General features: G+C 36.7%; 2 protein-coding genes across 5 annotated transcripts in view; one reads left to right on the top strand and one right to left on the bottom strand.

Moving 5' to 3' along the window:
* The first annotated feature begins 61 nt into the window (after positions 1-61).
* Positions 62-6,966, top strand: tmem41aa (transmembrane protein 41aa). The gene is made up of 5 exons (XM_051708862.1): positions 62-301; positions 695-845; positions 957-1,118; positions 4,972-5,110; positions 6,074-6,966. The coding sequence occupies exons 1-5, from the start codon at positions 135-137 to the stop codon at positions 6,292-6,294; spliced, it is 840 nt and encodes a 279-aa protein (XP_051564822.1). The 5' UTR covers positions 62-134; the 3' UTR covers positions 6,295-6,966.
* Positions 6,967-10,628: 3,662 nt separating this feature from the next.
* Positions 10,629-16,449, bottom strand: part of LOC127447188 (insulin-like growth factor 2 mRNA-binding protein 2) — a 102,666-nt gene continuing 96,845 nt past the window's right edge. For all 4 annotated transcript variants that reach the window (XM_051708838.1, XM_051708837.1, XM_051708836.1 and 1 more), the window contains one exon: positions 10,629-16,273. In XM_051708838.1, coding sequence (XP_051564798.1) covers positions 16,178-16,273 — 96 coding nt within the window. In that variant the 3' untranslated portion in view covers positions 10,629-16,177. The remainder of the gene's footprint in view (positions 16,274-16,449) is intronic.

Genomic DNA, 16,449 nt, shown 5'->3' with positions numbered 1-16,449 from the left:
GCTTACGTACCTGACGCACCAAGATATTTACCAATCAACGTCATCGGGGTTTACGTAGGATTCGTAATTTTGCTCCCGGAAGTTATCCGTAGTGAATTGGACATGCTTTATCTACGGACTCTAGTTCGTCCGTCATGCGCTCGCTGGCTGGACTCATAGCTGTAATAGTGACGGCTACTTTCTACCTTTATTTACTGTCGTCTTTTCTTCCCCCTGGACCTCAGCTGCTTAAACATATCCATGAGGAAGACACGGAAAAATCCAGTGGCGAAGACAACCCGCACAGAGATATTTCCTCCAGGTCTGCCTGTCTGTGCGCTTTCTTTCGTTATATTTTTTACCAGTTTTCCATCTATCCTCAAAATGGGTTGCACATACCTTGCAAAATGTAAAAACAGAAGTGATAAGCATTTCCGAAATGTATGCTATCTGTCTTATCCTTGTCTCCAACTGTCATGTGTCCTTGGGCAGGAAGATCTGTTGTGTGTTGTCGTCATTCTGCCATAATGTATGTTTATAACGCATAAGTACTTCTTAATCGCCAACCAGGGTTTTAGTGTTTATGTCCCTTTATGTTCTTTCACACCGCCATTGGCTTCATTTGCATTATATAAGTGATGAGAAGTCGCACATGATACTGATCTTTACCCTATTAACAATTTACATCATATCATGTTGCTTCATTTTGTTCCAGGTTGAAGTTCCCATCAGATCTGGAAGAGCTGAAAGAGATATCAGAGCTGTTGCAGTATTATAAGACAGAGCACACTGGATATGTGCTATTACTCTTCTGCAGTGCCTACCTCTACAAACAGGCTTTTGCCATACCTGGTTCCTCTTTTTTAGTAAGATCATCTTATCTACACATTCTGTATGACAATTTCATGATTTTTTTATTTTTTTTCCCTTGATCTTACGACATGAACTAATGGTTTACGTGTTTTTTTTTTTTACAGAACATCTTGGCTGGGGCCTTGTTTGGGACATGGTATGGTCTTCTGCTTGCCTGTGTCCTCACCACAGTAGGTGCCACACTCTGTTTCCTCCTGTCCCAGGCATTTGGCAAACAGAACATTGTGAGACTCTTCCCTGAAAAAGTGGCCATACTGCAGAGGAAGGTGTGTACATGTTGTTGGGAGTATCTTCCAAAGTATTTCAACAGTTGCTTGATTTTTTTTAATTTTTTTTATGACAATTGATAACTATGAAGGTAAATCAGTAGTAACTCGAGAGCTTGCAGATTTGGATTTGAGAACTTGTACAATAAATATCTGTACTCGTAAGCTGAAACTTACACTTACAGCACTGATGTGAAATCTTGTAAAATAAAAATGTGAAGTTGAATGTTGCAATCTGCACTCACAGACAATAATTCAAAGCTTGTGTTCTGAATTCACAATTGCAGACAAGTAGTCACAAATGTATAAAATTACATTCACATAAATACAACTATAGACACAAACTTGTTACACATTGTGACTTTTTTGTATTTTAATTCCTTTTCGCAGTACAACAACAAATCAGCACTAACAACCTCTCAAATCTGGCACTGCAACTTTAAATCTTCACGCCTTGACTTTTGCAACTACTTGTAACCTGTAGCAAAACTCACTTGTGCACTTGTAAATACTGATTTGAGAGAGCAAGACCAGTGTTTGGCGGGGGAGGGGGCAATGAAGTCGTTTTATTGGTTGACATCATGCCACAGCGCAATCTCTCGTCTTTTTGTTAAGGCAAAGCAGAGCCAGTCATCACAATGGAGGGCTTTAACAATCCGAGGGTAAGTTTTTGTAATAATTAATTAAATAGTATTAAAAAAAGTTTTGTAAAACTCCCACACTTATCAGTACATTTTCCTTCACTGATATACTAACGTATAAACCACAACAAGGTGATCGGGGCCCCAACGCGAAGCGGTCTTTTATTAAAACATTGAATGAGGTTTATTTTAAGAATATGACCAGCTGGCTGTACAGTTTCCCTTAATTATTGATCATCGTCAGTAAACATGCTTCAGCTAAAAGAATAATGAATGTTGGTTATTTAGACATCACACTAATGGACAACTACCTGTACAATACTTGGCTACCTGTAAAACTTTACATTGTCGAGTTGAAAGTAGTCTTCTTCAATAATATACGTTAGTATGTCAGTGAAGGAAAATGTATTGATAAGTGTGGGAGTTTTACCAAACTTTTTTAAATACTATTTAATTATTTAAAAAAAGAAAACATACCCTCGGATTGTTAGATCCCTCCATTGCGATGACTGGCTCTGCTTTGCCCTTTCAAAAAAAACGTTTTTTTTTTTTTTTTTAAGAAAAAAAGATTACAATGAAAAAGTGCAATAAAGGAGTATCAATGCAGACTTGCATATTTGTAGCAAAATAATTTATATCACTTGTAAAAAAAGAAAAGATTCTCATCACTCAGGAGGCAGGAAAGATCTCATCATAACAAGAAAATAAATACATTTTTATCGCTAATAAAAATAACTAACATGCTAACATTTATTAAGAACTTGATTTCCAGCATGAATTCTGCAAAAATAGGTCATTTTTAAAGAAATTTCTGATTGTGTATATATAATTTCGCAACCAGAATAAAAAAAATGCACAGTGTTTTCCAGAGATCTGTTTTCGTTTTCAAAATAAAATAGGTCTTTGACACAAAAATCATATTTTAACTTTAACTTGGAAAAACAATGGAGACTCAGATCATGCCAAAAACTACAAAGATACAAGATCACAAAAGTAAAACATGGATTAAGACTTTCACAGTTCCCACAAAAGGTACATGAGTTGTTTACATCAGAATACTTAAATACAAGTAGGTTACAAGGGTAAATTTCGTGCAAGATTTTAAAATGCACTTATTTGATCTTATTAGTCATGCAATATTTATAAGGTAACAACCATGCTTTCCTCCAATTTATGTTATTAATGATAGAGTTCCAGAAGAATTTTCCTCTTGGGGAAATAGAATGTCATGAGTGTAGTAGTTGATGAATAATTAGGTTTTACTCAGTAAAGAAACATCTTCACTTTGCCATTACAAAAAGGTGCGGGCTGGCGCCGTGGCGTGATGTCATTGCATACAAAAACATACCATTTCATTGGCTAGGCATCAACCAATAAAACGACTTCATTGCCCCTCCCCTGCCAATTACTGGTCTTGCCCTCTCTCATCAGGATTTTACAAGTGCACATGTGAGTTTTGCTACAGGTTTTTCACAAAAGTAGTTGCAAAAGTCAAGGTGTGAAGATTTAAAGTTGCAGTGCCAGATTTGAGAGGTTGTAAGTAGAGCCCGACCAATACCGATTTTAGAGAGGGAAAATTCACAGATTACCGATATGGTGGCCGATATATTTAATTTTTGAGCTGAAATGAAAACAGACCTTTTCTATGTGGATTTTTCACTGATTTTGCACCGATATGACTGTGCAAAGGTACTCAGAAGGCTGCTTTCTTTAAATATTTTTATCAAAGAATATTTGACATTATTATTATAATACATTGTCAACAAATTCTAGAAATGAACACTGAGAAAATAAATAATAAATAAAAATATAGCTTAATAAACATCAGTACTGTATGTTTAGTATCAGTCAAATGCGGACCGTTTAAATAAAGAATAAATAAAAATAAAATTAATAGCTAAATAAACATCAGTACAGTTTAGTATCAGTCAAATGCTGACCATTAAAATAAAGAATAAATTAAAATAAATAGCTAAATAAACATCAGTACAGTTTAGAATCTGTCAAATTCTGACTATATTAATACTGCCGAGTCGAGATAAAAGCGGCAGCGTTGTTACACTTTATTCTGCTATACAAGTTCAGGGGAAACTTTCAACGGTGGAAAACCAGACTTTTAAATATTACGTTTTGTAAATGCAATGACTGGAATTGTTCAGTTGAAGGGGGTAACAAACTGTGAATCCTGAACAAAACAGTTTGGTGAATACATGTTTACTCATTAGCTTCCACTCAGCTGACAAGCAATGAAAGTAGCTACGTGATTAGCTAGTTAGCTATAAGCTCGTTGTCACGGAGAGTAAAAGACAGACATTGTTTATTTTACTTTCCAGCATTGTGTCTCACCATCTAGGTAATAACACAGCATGAAATCAACACTCATCAGACACAATCCACCACCGCACCGTTGTCTGCTGAACTGCAAAAAGATGCTCTGATGTTACCTTTCAATTTGCTACATTACTGACTGCACTGACAAACTACAGCTGGCTAACAGTAAACGGACATGAGTGACATGGTTGTCAGGGACAAGGTTAACGTTATATTGAAAAGGGAAAATGAAGGGGTCATTGTTTATTAAGTTTCCAGTATGTATTTAACAGACTAGTTAACAACTTACCGTGATGACACCGTTTAACTCCGCCCTGTCTGCAGAGCCACCGTCAGTTCAGCTCTGTAAACAATGGAGACGGAACGTGCTTTGTGGACAAACTACATAATGACACTAATTCTAAAGCATTGTTTTCTGCATTATATGTTCTGAAAAAAAACTTTTCATATCGCCGCATATCGGTAAAATATACGCAGATACCGATATATCGGTCGGGCACTAGTTGTAAGTGCCGATTTGTTGTTGTACTGCGAAAAGTAATTAAAATACAAAATGTACAATGTGTAACAAGTTTGTGTCTATAGTTGTATTTATGTGAATGTCATTTTACACATTTGTGACTACTTGTCTGCAATTGTGAATTCAGAACACAAGCTGTGAATTATTGTTTGTGAGTGCAGATTGCAACATTCAACTTCAAATTTTTTACATCAGTGCTGTGAGTGTAAATTTCAACTTGCAAGTACAAATATTTATTGTACAAGTTCTCAAATCCAAATCTACAAGCTCTTGAGTTTTGCTACTGATTTACCTTCAGAATAACTGCCTACAACAACATGCAATGAAACAGTGGTTGGTTGGTTTGGTTACTCTTTTCCAGGTCGAGGAAAACAGAAGTAGCTTGTTCTTTTTTCTGCTGTTTCTGAGATTCTTTCCAATGAGTCCAAACTGGTTCCTGAACATGACTTCCCCAATCTTGAATATTCCTGTCACCCTCTTCTTCATGGCTGTCTTTATCGGTAAACACAGTTAATATCAGTTGAATGTCAAAATTAAAGGTGAATTGCTTTTTTAATGTTCAAATACTTTCTCCTATCCCAGTTTAAAGGAATGTTCCAGGTTCAGTACAAGTTAGGCTTAATTGACAGCATTTGTGGCATAATATTGATTACCACAAACATTTATTTTGACTTTCCCCTCCTTTTTAAAAAAAAAAAAAAATAAAGAAAAAAAAAAAAGAAAGCAAAAATCTGGGTTACAGTGAGGCACTTTCAAAGGAAGTGAATGGGGCCAATCTGTAAACGTTAAAATACTCCCTGTTTCAAAATTATAGCCACAAGACATAAACAATATATGTGTGTTAACATGATTTTAGTGTGATAAAATCACTTACTATCCTTTTCTGTGTAAGGTTATAGCCATTTTACAACTTTGTTGCCATGACAATGTCAGCAAACCCTAAAACCCCCAAATTACTGTAAAAATTACAATTTAAACAACAGCTCAAATAATACATGAATTTTAACAGAAGACTATGTAAGTGCTTTTATAAAATTATAAGCTTCACATTTCTGCCTTTAAACCCTCAAAAATTGGCCCCATTCACTTTCATTGTAAGTGCCTCACTGTAACTTCGATTTTTGGTCCTCAACATTATGCCACAAATGCTGTTGATTGAGCTCAACTTGTATTGAACCTGGAATATTCCTTTGTTTTAATTGTTGACAACTGTAAGTAAGCCATTCATAGGTTGATTCCTCCGAAAAGTGTGCACTGTAACCTGACACAGCAACATTTACTCAACCAATGGTGTGTGGCTTTAGACGGGAATATATGTTTGTCCAACAAAATTACGTTATAGATATTAAATTTCACCTTTTAAATATCAGAGTAAAAGACATTCGTAAGTTTTTGAGAATAGTCCACTTTAATATTAGCAGCATTTTAACCATTCATTTGACACATCTATATTTCGCTCTCAGGCCTAATGCCGTACAACTTCATCTGTGTCCAAACGGGGTCAATGCTGTCTCACATCTCCTCTCTGGATGACTTGTTCTCCTGGAGTGTGGTATTGAAATTGGTCCTCATTGCCTGTGTTGCCCTGCTGCCTGGAGCTCTCATCCGTAAATACAGCACCCAACATCTCCACCTGGATGGCCTTGAAACAAATGGGCTCAGCCAAGACAAGAAGGACAGATAAGGGACAGTGTGGGGTGGCTGGTTTGAACCCCTTTGGCCACTTTGTGTGTGGCTATTGTTTGTGTTTAATGTGTCTCTTAAGTGCATTACAATTTGGCAGGATTATTAGTGAATCTCATTTGTTGACTGAATGTTTTTTTTGTTTTTTTCTTCTTTTTTTACAGAATCGTAATTTTTTACATTCTTAATTTAGAGTGTCTTTATTGGCATGGATTTTAATGTGAGTGGGAGTGAATTAAAGGAAAATTATGACTGTGTTGCCTTTTTGGAAAGTATGAATCCTCCCTTCAATTTACAAATCAGCAAAGATATGGAAATATAAGCATTGGTATCTGAACGGGAAGATATCTGAGGTATTTAATACTGTTGTTCTGTACATACAGATGCTGATATTGTGGCTTTTCTTTGGTTATTGGGTTACTGCTGGTGAAATCACTTCCACAATAGCCTTAAATAGTGAACTACCTCAATGAAGTGGGAAAATATTGAATATTTTACCTTCTTGGAGTTCTTGTAAATATTAAATGGGCACACCAAGCTGTAAAGATGCCAATATCCACATTTTTGTTATGGGAATTAGGACAGAATGCGTATATCAGTTTACAGTCTTGTATTTTCATTCAGTGCGTAACCAAAAATGTGAATTGCAAGAATAAAGAATTTTTAGATGTGATGTAACTGTCCAATGATTCTTTTCGCACTCGTCATCAGTTTATGAACTGGTTGAGCATCATTTTTTGTGAACTTAATTATAAAAATAATCTCATACTATGTTCATTTCAAGCCAAAACTCAGATGATGTAAAAATTATTAATATTTTACGAATGTTATTCTCATTTAAATATGATTTGTGCATGTCTGACCCAAACATACCCAAAGGTTTTTGACCAATGAATTTCCATGATTTTTCAAGTCTTGTCATTACTGAATAAGAATTTTTAGGGATTGCCCTCACAAAGAGCCATTTCTAAATGATTAAATATATTTGAGCATTGTGTAACAAGAAAAAAAATTATATTTACTAGACTTATCCATGGCTTGAAGATTTTAGTCATATAAATGACATTTCCAGGCCTGGACATCAAAAATTCACTGAAACTTCTAGGTTTTTCATGACTTTGGGAACGCTACACTGTTAAGAGTTAAAAGATACTCGAGACACCATTAAGTGTTCTTCAGGTGCCACACCAGCAGAACCCTCTAAAGAATCTCTAGACACCCGAGAAACTTGCTCTTAGTTCCTGCTAGAAGACTAAGGCTATGTCCACTTTAAATGGATAGTTCACCCAAAAATGCAAATTCTCTCATCATTTACTCACCCTCGTGCCATCCCAGATGTGGATGACTTTCTTATGCAGAATGCAAACAAAGATTTTTAGAAGAATATCTCAGCTCTGAAGGTCCATACAATGCAAGTGAATGGGTACCAAAATTTTGAATGTACAAAAAGCATATGACGGCAGCGTAAAAGTAATGAATAAGACTCCAGTGGTTAAATCCATATCTTCAGGAGCGATATAAGTGTGGGTGAGAATCAATATTTAAGTTCTTTTTTACTCTAAATCTCCACTTTTACTAAATAGGCACCACATGTGACTTTCAGAAGTGGATATTAAGAATAAAAAAAAGAACTTGAATATGGTTCTGTTTCTCACCTACACTTATATCACCATATAGATTACTTTTATGTTCCCTTTATGTGATTTTTGGAATTTAAGAGTTCTGGCCACCATTCACTTGCATTGTATGGACCTATGAAGCTGAGATATTCTAATAAAAATATTTGCTTGTGTTCTGCTGAAAAAAAAAAAAAAAGAAAAAGTCATGCACTTCTTGAATGGCATGAGGGTAAGTAAATTGTAAGAGCATTGTAATTTTTGAGTGAACTATCCCTTTAATCCGGATACATTTGTAAACAGCGTTTTAGTTTTTCGAAACGCTCTCAGCCCACACTGCCGTTTTCAAGCATTTTCCAAAAGTTATTAGTCCACACTAAAATGCATGAAAACTCTTAAATCCCCTTACTGTACATGCGAAAAATCGCCATTCCATGTATGGTCAGAAACGTAATTGTCCTTGTGTTCCACCGCTTAACAGCAATTTCGAATAAACGTCCCATCGACTTTGAATGAATGCAATATGAAGGTTGTACAAAGTAATATTTATCTTTAACAACGCTATCAAAATGAGTAGCAGGCACAACAATGCCGCTACAACATGGGTCACCATCTTAATTGTTTTAGTTTGAATGGATCACATGACTGCATCACATGCCAACAAATACATCGTTTTTAGATATCTCCATTTCCCGTCCACTACAATGCAAAGACTGCATTTTTTAAATTTATCCATTTGGGTGAGCGTCTTCGAAAAGCTCAGTTTTGGCTGTCAAAAACTTAATCTCAGTATGTAAATGTAGAGAAAAAGATGCGTTTTCAAACAAAAACATATTAGTGTGGATGTGGCCCAAGGCACTTGAAATACATTTTGAAGTTCCTGGAGTACATAAATAGTATATTTGAGGCTCCTTTCAAGGGTGTCTGGAGGTTCTCTAGCGAGTTCTGCAGGTGTGGCATGGGATAAACCCCAAATGGTGCCTTGAGTATCTTCTATTTTTTACAGAGTACACTCAACAATGAAGCTGTGACAAGATGAGCTTTGAACAGAGGAATTTTAGAAATAATCTTTATTGCTCAAATCCATATTGATCAGCAGTACAGTTCACCTACATTTCAAAACAACATGGTTGTTAGCAAAAAACAAAAAAGAAAGAATATCAGCTCTCAGTCCTCGGGCCTCCCCACTACCCACAATCCAGCTGAGGGGACCCGACAGCCCAGTCTGTTTCACATCGTTCAAATCGAACTAACGCGAGAAGCTTGAGAGCTGTGTAGGAATGGATTTGCTGTGGATGTAGAAAAGGCTTAAAGGAGTTAATTTCACAGCCTAGGATTTGCCTTGATTTCTTATGCATCGCTCTGATTTTCCTCTCTCATCCCGAGTTAAATGTGACTAGAACAATGCTGTCATACTATGAGCAACTATAGATGTGTCTGTGGTGTCTAATCTAATATCAATCTAAGGCAAATACCCCAAAAAACACAGTACAGCACCTAATTGAATTGTTCTTTCACCCTAAAAGCTTTATTAAGGGCATAAAGCAGACCACAATCGTTCCAACACTACAAACAGCTAATCCTAAACTGACCTCAGATTTGTTTGATTTATTAGCTATGACTGTTGGCCTAAAAATAATGCAAAGACCTCAATTCTCCCTAGTGTTATGTTACAGGATATCATAATGGATAGCAAGACATCTTAATTACCAGACTACAGAGACAATATAACAGTATGATGATAATGCATGTACCGACTAATGTGTCTGTAAATTTAAATAGCGACTGATGCACACCTGAAGAAGCTTCAAAATACAAACTCTTAAGAAAAAGTTAAAAAACCATTGTAGAACTTTAGATAGGTGTCTACCAACAGTGTGGCACATATAACAGTTACACTTACAATTAAAACATCTGAGTAAATCTGTTATAATGCTACCCAAACTGAAAACACCTGAGATTAAGCATAAAGTCTATTATTCAATAACAGCCTCATCTGGCAAAGCCTACAACCCTTCACAGAATCAAGAACCATTTTCAGCTTTTTAAGTGAAAGTTTGTTAAAGCAAAGAAATCCACAGATTATTGGCCTAACGTCACATAAACAATTTTGATTAAAGAAATAAGCAATTAATCTAAAAAACCTCTCTCTCTGAAGTGCCTGATATCTGTGCTACTCTTTGTGGGTAAGCATAATGTGGACAAGTTGATTCAGTGTAGGTAAAAAGACTAACAATTTACAGAGGTCTATAGTAAAGCACGTCAACTGAGTATCACCCCTACCAAAAACGTTAAACGTTATGGAGACTAAAACTATAGAGTGGGACAGATTATTCTGCAGCTTGCAGTTCAGTCCACAGACAAATATGAATGTGAATTAGCAAACTATATGAAAGCAACCCAGCCTTGCAAGTACAAGCACCTGAATTGAACAAATTCACCGTCAACTCTCTTCATTGACTTTTCCATCTTTTGCTCCATTGAGCTCATGTACTTCACATAAGCCTCAGTCTAGAAGAGGTAACACACTTAACAGCATCTATGTACTGTAACCAGCAACAGATCAGGGAGAGATAGAAAGCGTTGTGGTCAGAGTAGATCTGAGAAAAATACCTGCATTTGTGGATTTGCATCTGAATTTTGTGTGATTATAAATAAACACTTTTATCAAACACATTGACAGCCAGTAGACTACTCTGTAAATTATAACGTCAAGAAATGTTTTTTTAAATGTTTATTTTCATATCAACCCAAATTGATAGTAGAGCCTGCTAAGTTAACTGACTTTATATATATATATATATATATAAAGTTCTGCAATTCATGAATTTAGACTGATTTTTATAAAATGTAAAGAGATAGCTAGCTTAGACTTCAGATCATGCAACTGCTCCAAGAGAATCCTTTTAATTAAGCAGTTATCCTTTCTATTCGTCTTTTTGTAATCTTTTTGTTTTTGATCTAGAAATCAGTACAAAGGTTCCACTGTAATTCCTCTCTTCATTCCATACCACATGGACACAATTATACATTCTGTAAATCTCAGCTCTGATACAAGTTTGCATTCAGCAAAGGAACGCAGTAAATTCCGATACAGTTTTGAAAGCTTTAAGATCCATTTCTCAGGTAAACCTGAAGAGTTCAGACTAGATCTTTTTTCTTAGTTTTATTATTAAAAAGAAAACGAAAAAACTTTCAAAACTTTCAGTTTACAAGGCATACAAAATGTAAAAAAAAAAAAAAGGGGGACTGAGGTACCCTGACGCCTGAGGTAGATCACAATACTGACATGCGCACTGATCACATTCTGATCAAAGTGTTGCGGTGATTCATTTACTGTTTTTATTGTTAGTACACTATCAATATTCATAGTCTACTTTAAAGAAATAAACACTTCCCTTCAGAATAACATGGCAGTGTTCCACCAAATAAAAAATAAAAAAACTTTTTTTTTGTTAGTTTCTTATTAATAGCTCTCATCACAAAATAGGAAAAAATAGATTCATAAATATTTCTCTCTTTTATATATATACTGTATATATGTATGTACAGTTTAAGTCAGAAGTTTACACACACCTTAACCAAATATATATAAACTCATTTAAACATTTAAAGTTTTTCACAAGTCCTGAAATTTAATCGTAGAAAACATTGCCTGTCTTAGGTCAGTTAGGATCACTACTTTATTTTAAGAATGTTAAATGTCAGAATAATAGTAGAGAGAATTATTTATTTCAGCTTTTATTTCTTTCATCACATTCCCAGTGGGTCAGAAGTTTACTTACACTTTGTTAGTATTTGGTAGCATTGCCTTTAAATTGTTTAACTTGGGTCAAACGTTTTGGGTAGCCTTCCACAAGCTTCTCACAATAAGTTGCTGGAATTTTGGCCCATTCCTCCAGACAGAACTGATGTAACTTGAGTCAGGTTTGAAGGCCTCCTTGCTCGCACATGCTTTTTCAGTTCTGTCCACAAATTTTCTATCGGATTCACTCCAATTCCTTGACTTTGTTATACTTAAGCCATTTTGCCACAACTTTGGGGGTTTGCTTGTGGTCATTGTCCATTTGGAAGACCCATTTGCAACCGAGCTTTAACTTCATGGCTGATGTCTTGAGATGATGCTTCAATGTATACACATAATTTTCCTTCCTCATGATGCCATCTATTTTGTGAAGTGCACCAGTCCCTCCTGCAGCAAAGCACCCCCACAAAATGATGCTGCCACCCCCATGCTTCACGGTTGGAATGATTGGGAATGATGGTTCTTCGGCTTGCAAGCCTCACCCTTTTTCCTCCAAATATAATGATGATCATTATGGCCAAAAAGTTACATTTTTGTTTCTTCAGACCAGAGGATATTTCTCCAAAAAGTAAGATCTTTGTCCCCATGTGCACTTGCAAACTGTAGTCTGGCTTTTTTACGGTGGTTTTGGAGCAGTGGCTTCTTCCCTGCTGAGCAGCCTTTCGGGTTATGTCGATATAGGACTCGTTTTACTGTGGATATAGATACTTATCTACCTGTTTCCTCAAGCATCTTCACAAGGTCCTTTGCTGTTGTTCTGGGATTAATTTGCACTTTTCGCACCAAACTATGTTCATCTCTAGGAGACAGAATGCGTCTCCTTCCTGAGCGGTAAGATGGCTGTGTTGTCTCATGTTGTTTATAATTGCGTACTATTGTTTGTACAAATGAACATGGTACCTTAAGGCGTTTGGAAATTGCTCCCAAGGATGAACAATCCACAAAATATTTTTTTCTGAGGTCTTGGCTGCATTCTTTTGGTTTTTCCATGATGTTAAGCAAAGAGGCACTGAGTTTGAAGGTAGGCCTTAAAATACATCCACAGGTACACTTCCAATTCAGTACACCTCCTATCAGAAGCTAACTGGCTAATTGTTTAAAGGCTTGACATCATTTTCTGGAATTTTCCAAGCTGCTAAAGGCAGAGTTAACTTAGTGTATGTAAACTTCTGACCGACTGGAATTGTGATATAGTCAATTAAGTGTGAAACAATCTGTCTGTAAACAATTGTTGGGAAAATTACTCGTGTCATGCACAAAGTAGATGAACGAATTGCCAAAACTATTGTTTGCTAATATGAAATCTGTGGTTAAAAAATGAGTTTTAATGACTTCAACCTAAATGTATGTAAACTTTTGACTTCAACTGTATGTATGTATGTGTGTATGTTTATATATATATATATATATATATATATATATATATATATATATATATATATATATATATATATATATACACACTGGTGGCCAAAAGTTTGGAATAATATACAGATTTGCTCTTATGGAAAGAAATTGGTACTTCTATTCACCAAAGTGGCATTCAACTGATCACAATGTATAGTCAGGATATTAATAACATGAAAAATTACTATTACAATTTGAAAAATATTTCAGAACTTCTTAAACTACTTCAAAGAGTTCTCATCAAACAATCCTCCACATGCAGCAATGACAGCTTTGCAGATCCTTGGCATTCTAGCTGTCAGTTTGTCCAGATACTCAGGTGACATTTCACCCCACGCTTCCTGTAGCACATGCCATAGATGTGGCTGTCTTGTCGGGCACTTCTCACGCACCTTACAGTCTAGTTGATCCCACAAAAGCTCAATGGGGTTCAGATCCATAACACTCTTTTCTAATTATCTGTTGTCCAATGTCTGTGTTTCTTTGCCCACTCTAACCTTTTCTTTTTGTTTTCCTGTTTCAAAAGTGGCTTTTTCTTTGCAATTCTTCCCATAAGGCCTGCACCCCTGAGTCTTCTCTTTACTGTTGTACATGAAACTGGTGTTGAGTGGGTAGAATTCAATGAAGCTTTCAGCTGAGGACATGTGAGGCATCTATTTCTCAAACTAGAGACTCTGATGTACTTATCCTCTTGTTTAGTTGTACATCTGGTCTTCCACATCGCTTTCTGTCCTTGTTAGAGCCAGTTGTCCTTTGTCTTTGAAGACTGTAGTGTACACCTTTGTATGAAATCTTCAGTTTGTTTTGGCGATTTCAAGCATTGCATAGCCTTCATTCCTCAAAACAATCATTGACTGATGAATTTCTAGAGAAAGCTGTTTCTTTTTTGCCATTTTTGACCTAATATTGATCTTAAGACATGCCAGTCTATTGCATACTTTGGCAACTCCAAAACAAACACAAAGACAATGTTAAGCTTCATTTAATGAACCAAATAGCTTTCAACTATATTTGATATAATGGCAAGTGATTTTCTAGTACCAAATTATCAATTTAGCATGATTACTCAAGGATAAGGTGTTGGAGCGATGGCTGCTGGAAATGGGGCCTGTCTAGGTTTGATCAAAAATGACTTTTTTCAAATAGTGATGGTGCTGTTTTTTACATCAGTAATGTCCTGACTATACTTTGTGATCAGTTGAATGCCACTTTGGTGAATAATAGTACCAATTTCCTTCCGAAATGGCAAAATCTGTACATTATTCCAAATTTTGGCCGCCAGTATATATATATATATATATATACACACACACATACACACAAATGGAAGCTGTGTGTATTGGCATAAACCTTGTGTCTGGAAGATGAAGCTTAGCTCTCATTGGGTGAGACAGCTTTCTGTGATGTCATAGACCGGAGACATTTAAGGCCACAAGCTTCCATGGTAAAAAAAAAAGAAAAGCACAAAGGGATATCCATGCCTGCACGTCCAGCAAACTGTTGAAACAGTTGATCAGTTTTGTAAAACAACCCAAGTTTTTGTAAAAAACAAAAACAAAACACTGCCCAACTGAACATGACAGGATGGTGCTTTCTAAAAGGCTGCATATTGTACATTCACAGCTGTCATGCCATTTAGAAAGCTCCCTGACAAAGAGGTTTAAAGCCAGTTGCGGTCGTGTGTGTACCACAGGTCATAAGGTGCCTCCTCGTCCCACTTTTACCCCTGTCCTTCCCCAGTCACCTGACCCTCCAATCACATTTTAAGTTGCCCATATTCTCATTTTGTTTCAGCATATATTAAGGCAGAGTTCTTGGTGCACATTCTATTGTGATTCTGCCCGACGCCAACCCAGTAAAGGTGCGCTGTCTTTCAGACGCTGGTGTGTGCTTTATATTCTTTTCATACCCCTTAAAGCAAACAAGGGGTGATAACTCCTAATCCACAACTACAACATGCCTATGCATACAGGCCCATCACTTTACCTCTCATAATAACTACCACCTACTTCCCTTTGGGGGTGGGGGGGGGGGGTGGGAGTGGCTGTCGATGAAATTACTAAATGCAGAGGCTGCAAAAACACTGGTGTAAAATAACAGGGAAACCGTTGAGCTGTCAGCTATGACAATGGATAGAAAAACTAAAAGAGTTGAAAGCTAAAAATGAAAACCGAATGTAAAATATGCACAGTAAGAAATGTTTAAAAGGGATTTGAACTGATCCATTGGCACACACAGGCTAAGTAACAAAGATTCCAAATAACCCAGCACTGTCTTTCATCTCTTTTATGTTTCTCAGATGATGAGTCCAACAATCTAAGATAAAAGTAAACCTTTGTCATTTCCTAACCGTACTGTCCCATCGTTAAAGAAAGATGAGAAATATGTTATGTATAAACAACTGCATATGTGCACTACACATCTGATGGCTTGTGCAAAACAAGAAGAACCATACTTCTGCTGTAGATAACAGTATATTTGTTCTAGTGTACTGTTGAGAATACTGCTAAGGATCAGTAAAATTGCAATCTGAACATCAAAACCTTTCATGAGAAAGAAATCTGTCCCCAAACTGTAAATTCACACCACTTTACCTACCCAAGAATACAACACAACTCGGTCAAAATGCATCAGTGTACATGTTAATGGAGCTTCTTATCTGTGTGTTAAGCCTAAATTAAATGTTTATAAAAGAAATTGGTATGTTGGCTGATCACCTTGATGTTTCCTTATCAACTGTCTTGATAACAGATGCCAATTCTTCTCTCAGTCAGGGTTTGTTTAAACAAGAGAAAAGGTACATTTGTCTTTCACTCCATCCACCCCCCTCCACCCATTCACCCATTCACCCATCCCCCCACCCTCCCCAAGCTGGCAGTGCATTCAGAGCCTCTCTGCCTGTGGCTCCTTCATCTTCCCCAGAAAGAAGTTCTTTGGTTTTGATCCCGCGGCTGCTGGTCTGCCCAGCCGGTCCCCTTCATCCGGTCTCGTCTGGTCTGATTCCAGTTGGGAGGGCTACATTCATTGGCAGGTGCCCGCTGGGGCTGCCCTGATGGTCACTTGGAGCGGTGTGTGATGAGGGGGCCCTGCTGGTGCTTCTGCTCCTGTTGTTTCACCTGCTGGATGATCTCCCTGATTTTCCTCTGTGCAGTCTGTAGGACCACAAGAAACCTGTCTTAAAATGCTGGATCTGTCAGCAGCTGAGCATATTACAACCCGTCCTAACTAGGCACAAAGTGACATGTTTGGGACGTCCAATTATTATTATTTTGGAGACATTGGAGCTTAAAATTTCAGCCCTTTTCAACCAAACTGCAGATAAAGTTTT

The sequence above is a fragment of the Myxocyprinus asiaticus genome, chromosome 10 (assembly GCF_019703515.2).
Source record: "Myxocyprinus asiaticus isolate MX2 ecotype Aquarium Trade chromosome 10, UBuf_Myxa_2, whole genome shotgun sequence".
Classification (NCBI taxonomy): Eukaryota; Metazoa; Chordata; class Actinopteri; order Cypriniformes; family Catostomidae; genus Myxocyprinus; species Myxocyprinus asiaticus.
Note: the sequence above shows the minus strand (reverse complement) of the source record. Positions and strands in the feature narration are given on the sequence as shown.

What these genes read in the sequence shown, in the direction of transcription:
- tmem41aa (XM_051708862.1), top strand. Translation starts at nt 135, where the DNA reads ATGCGCTCGCTGGCTGGACTCATAGCTGTAATAGTGACGGCTACTTTC. An exon ending in TACCTGGTTCCTCTTTTTTA is followed by an intron (nt 846 to 956) that starts GTAAGATCATCT and finishes TTTTTTTTACAG; the next exon opens with AACATCTTGGCTGGGGCCTT. An exon ending in TGGCCATACTGCAGAGGAAG is followed by an intron (nt 1,119 to 4,971) that starts GTGTGTACATGT and finishes ACTCTTTTCCAG; the next exon opens with GTCGAGGAAAACAGAAGTAG.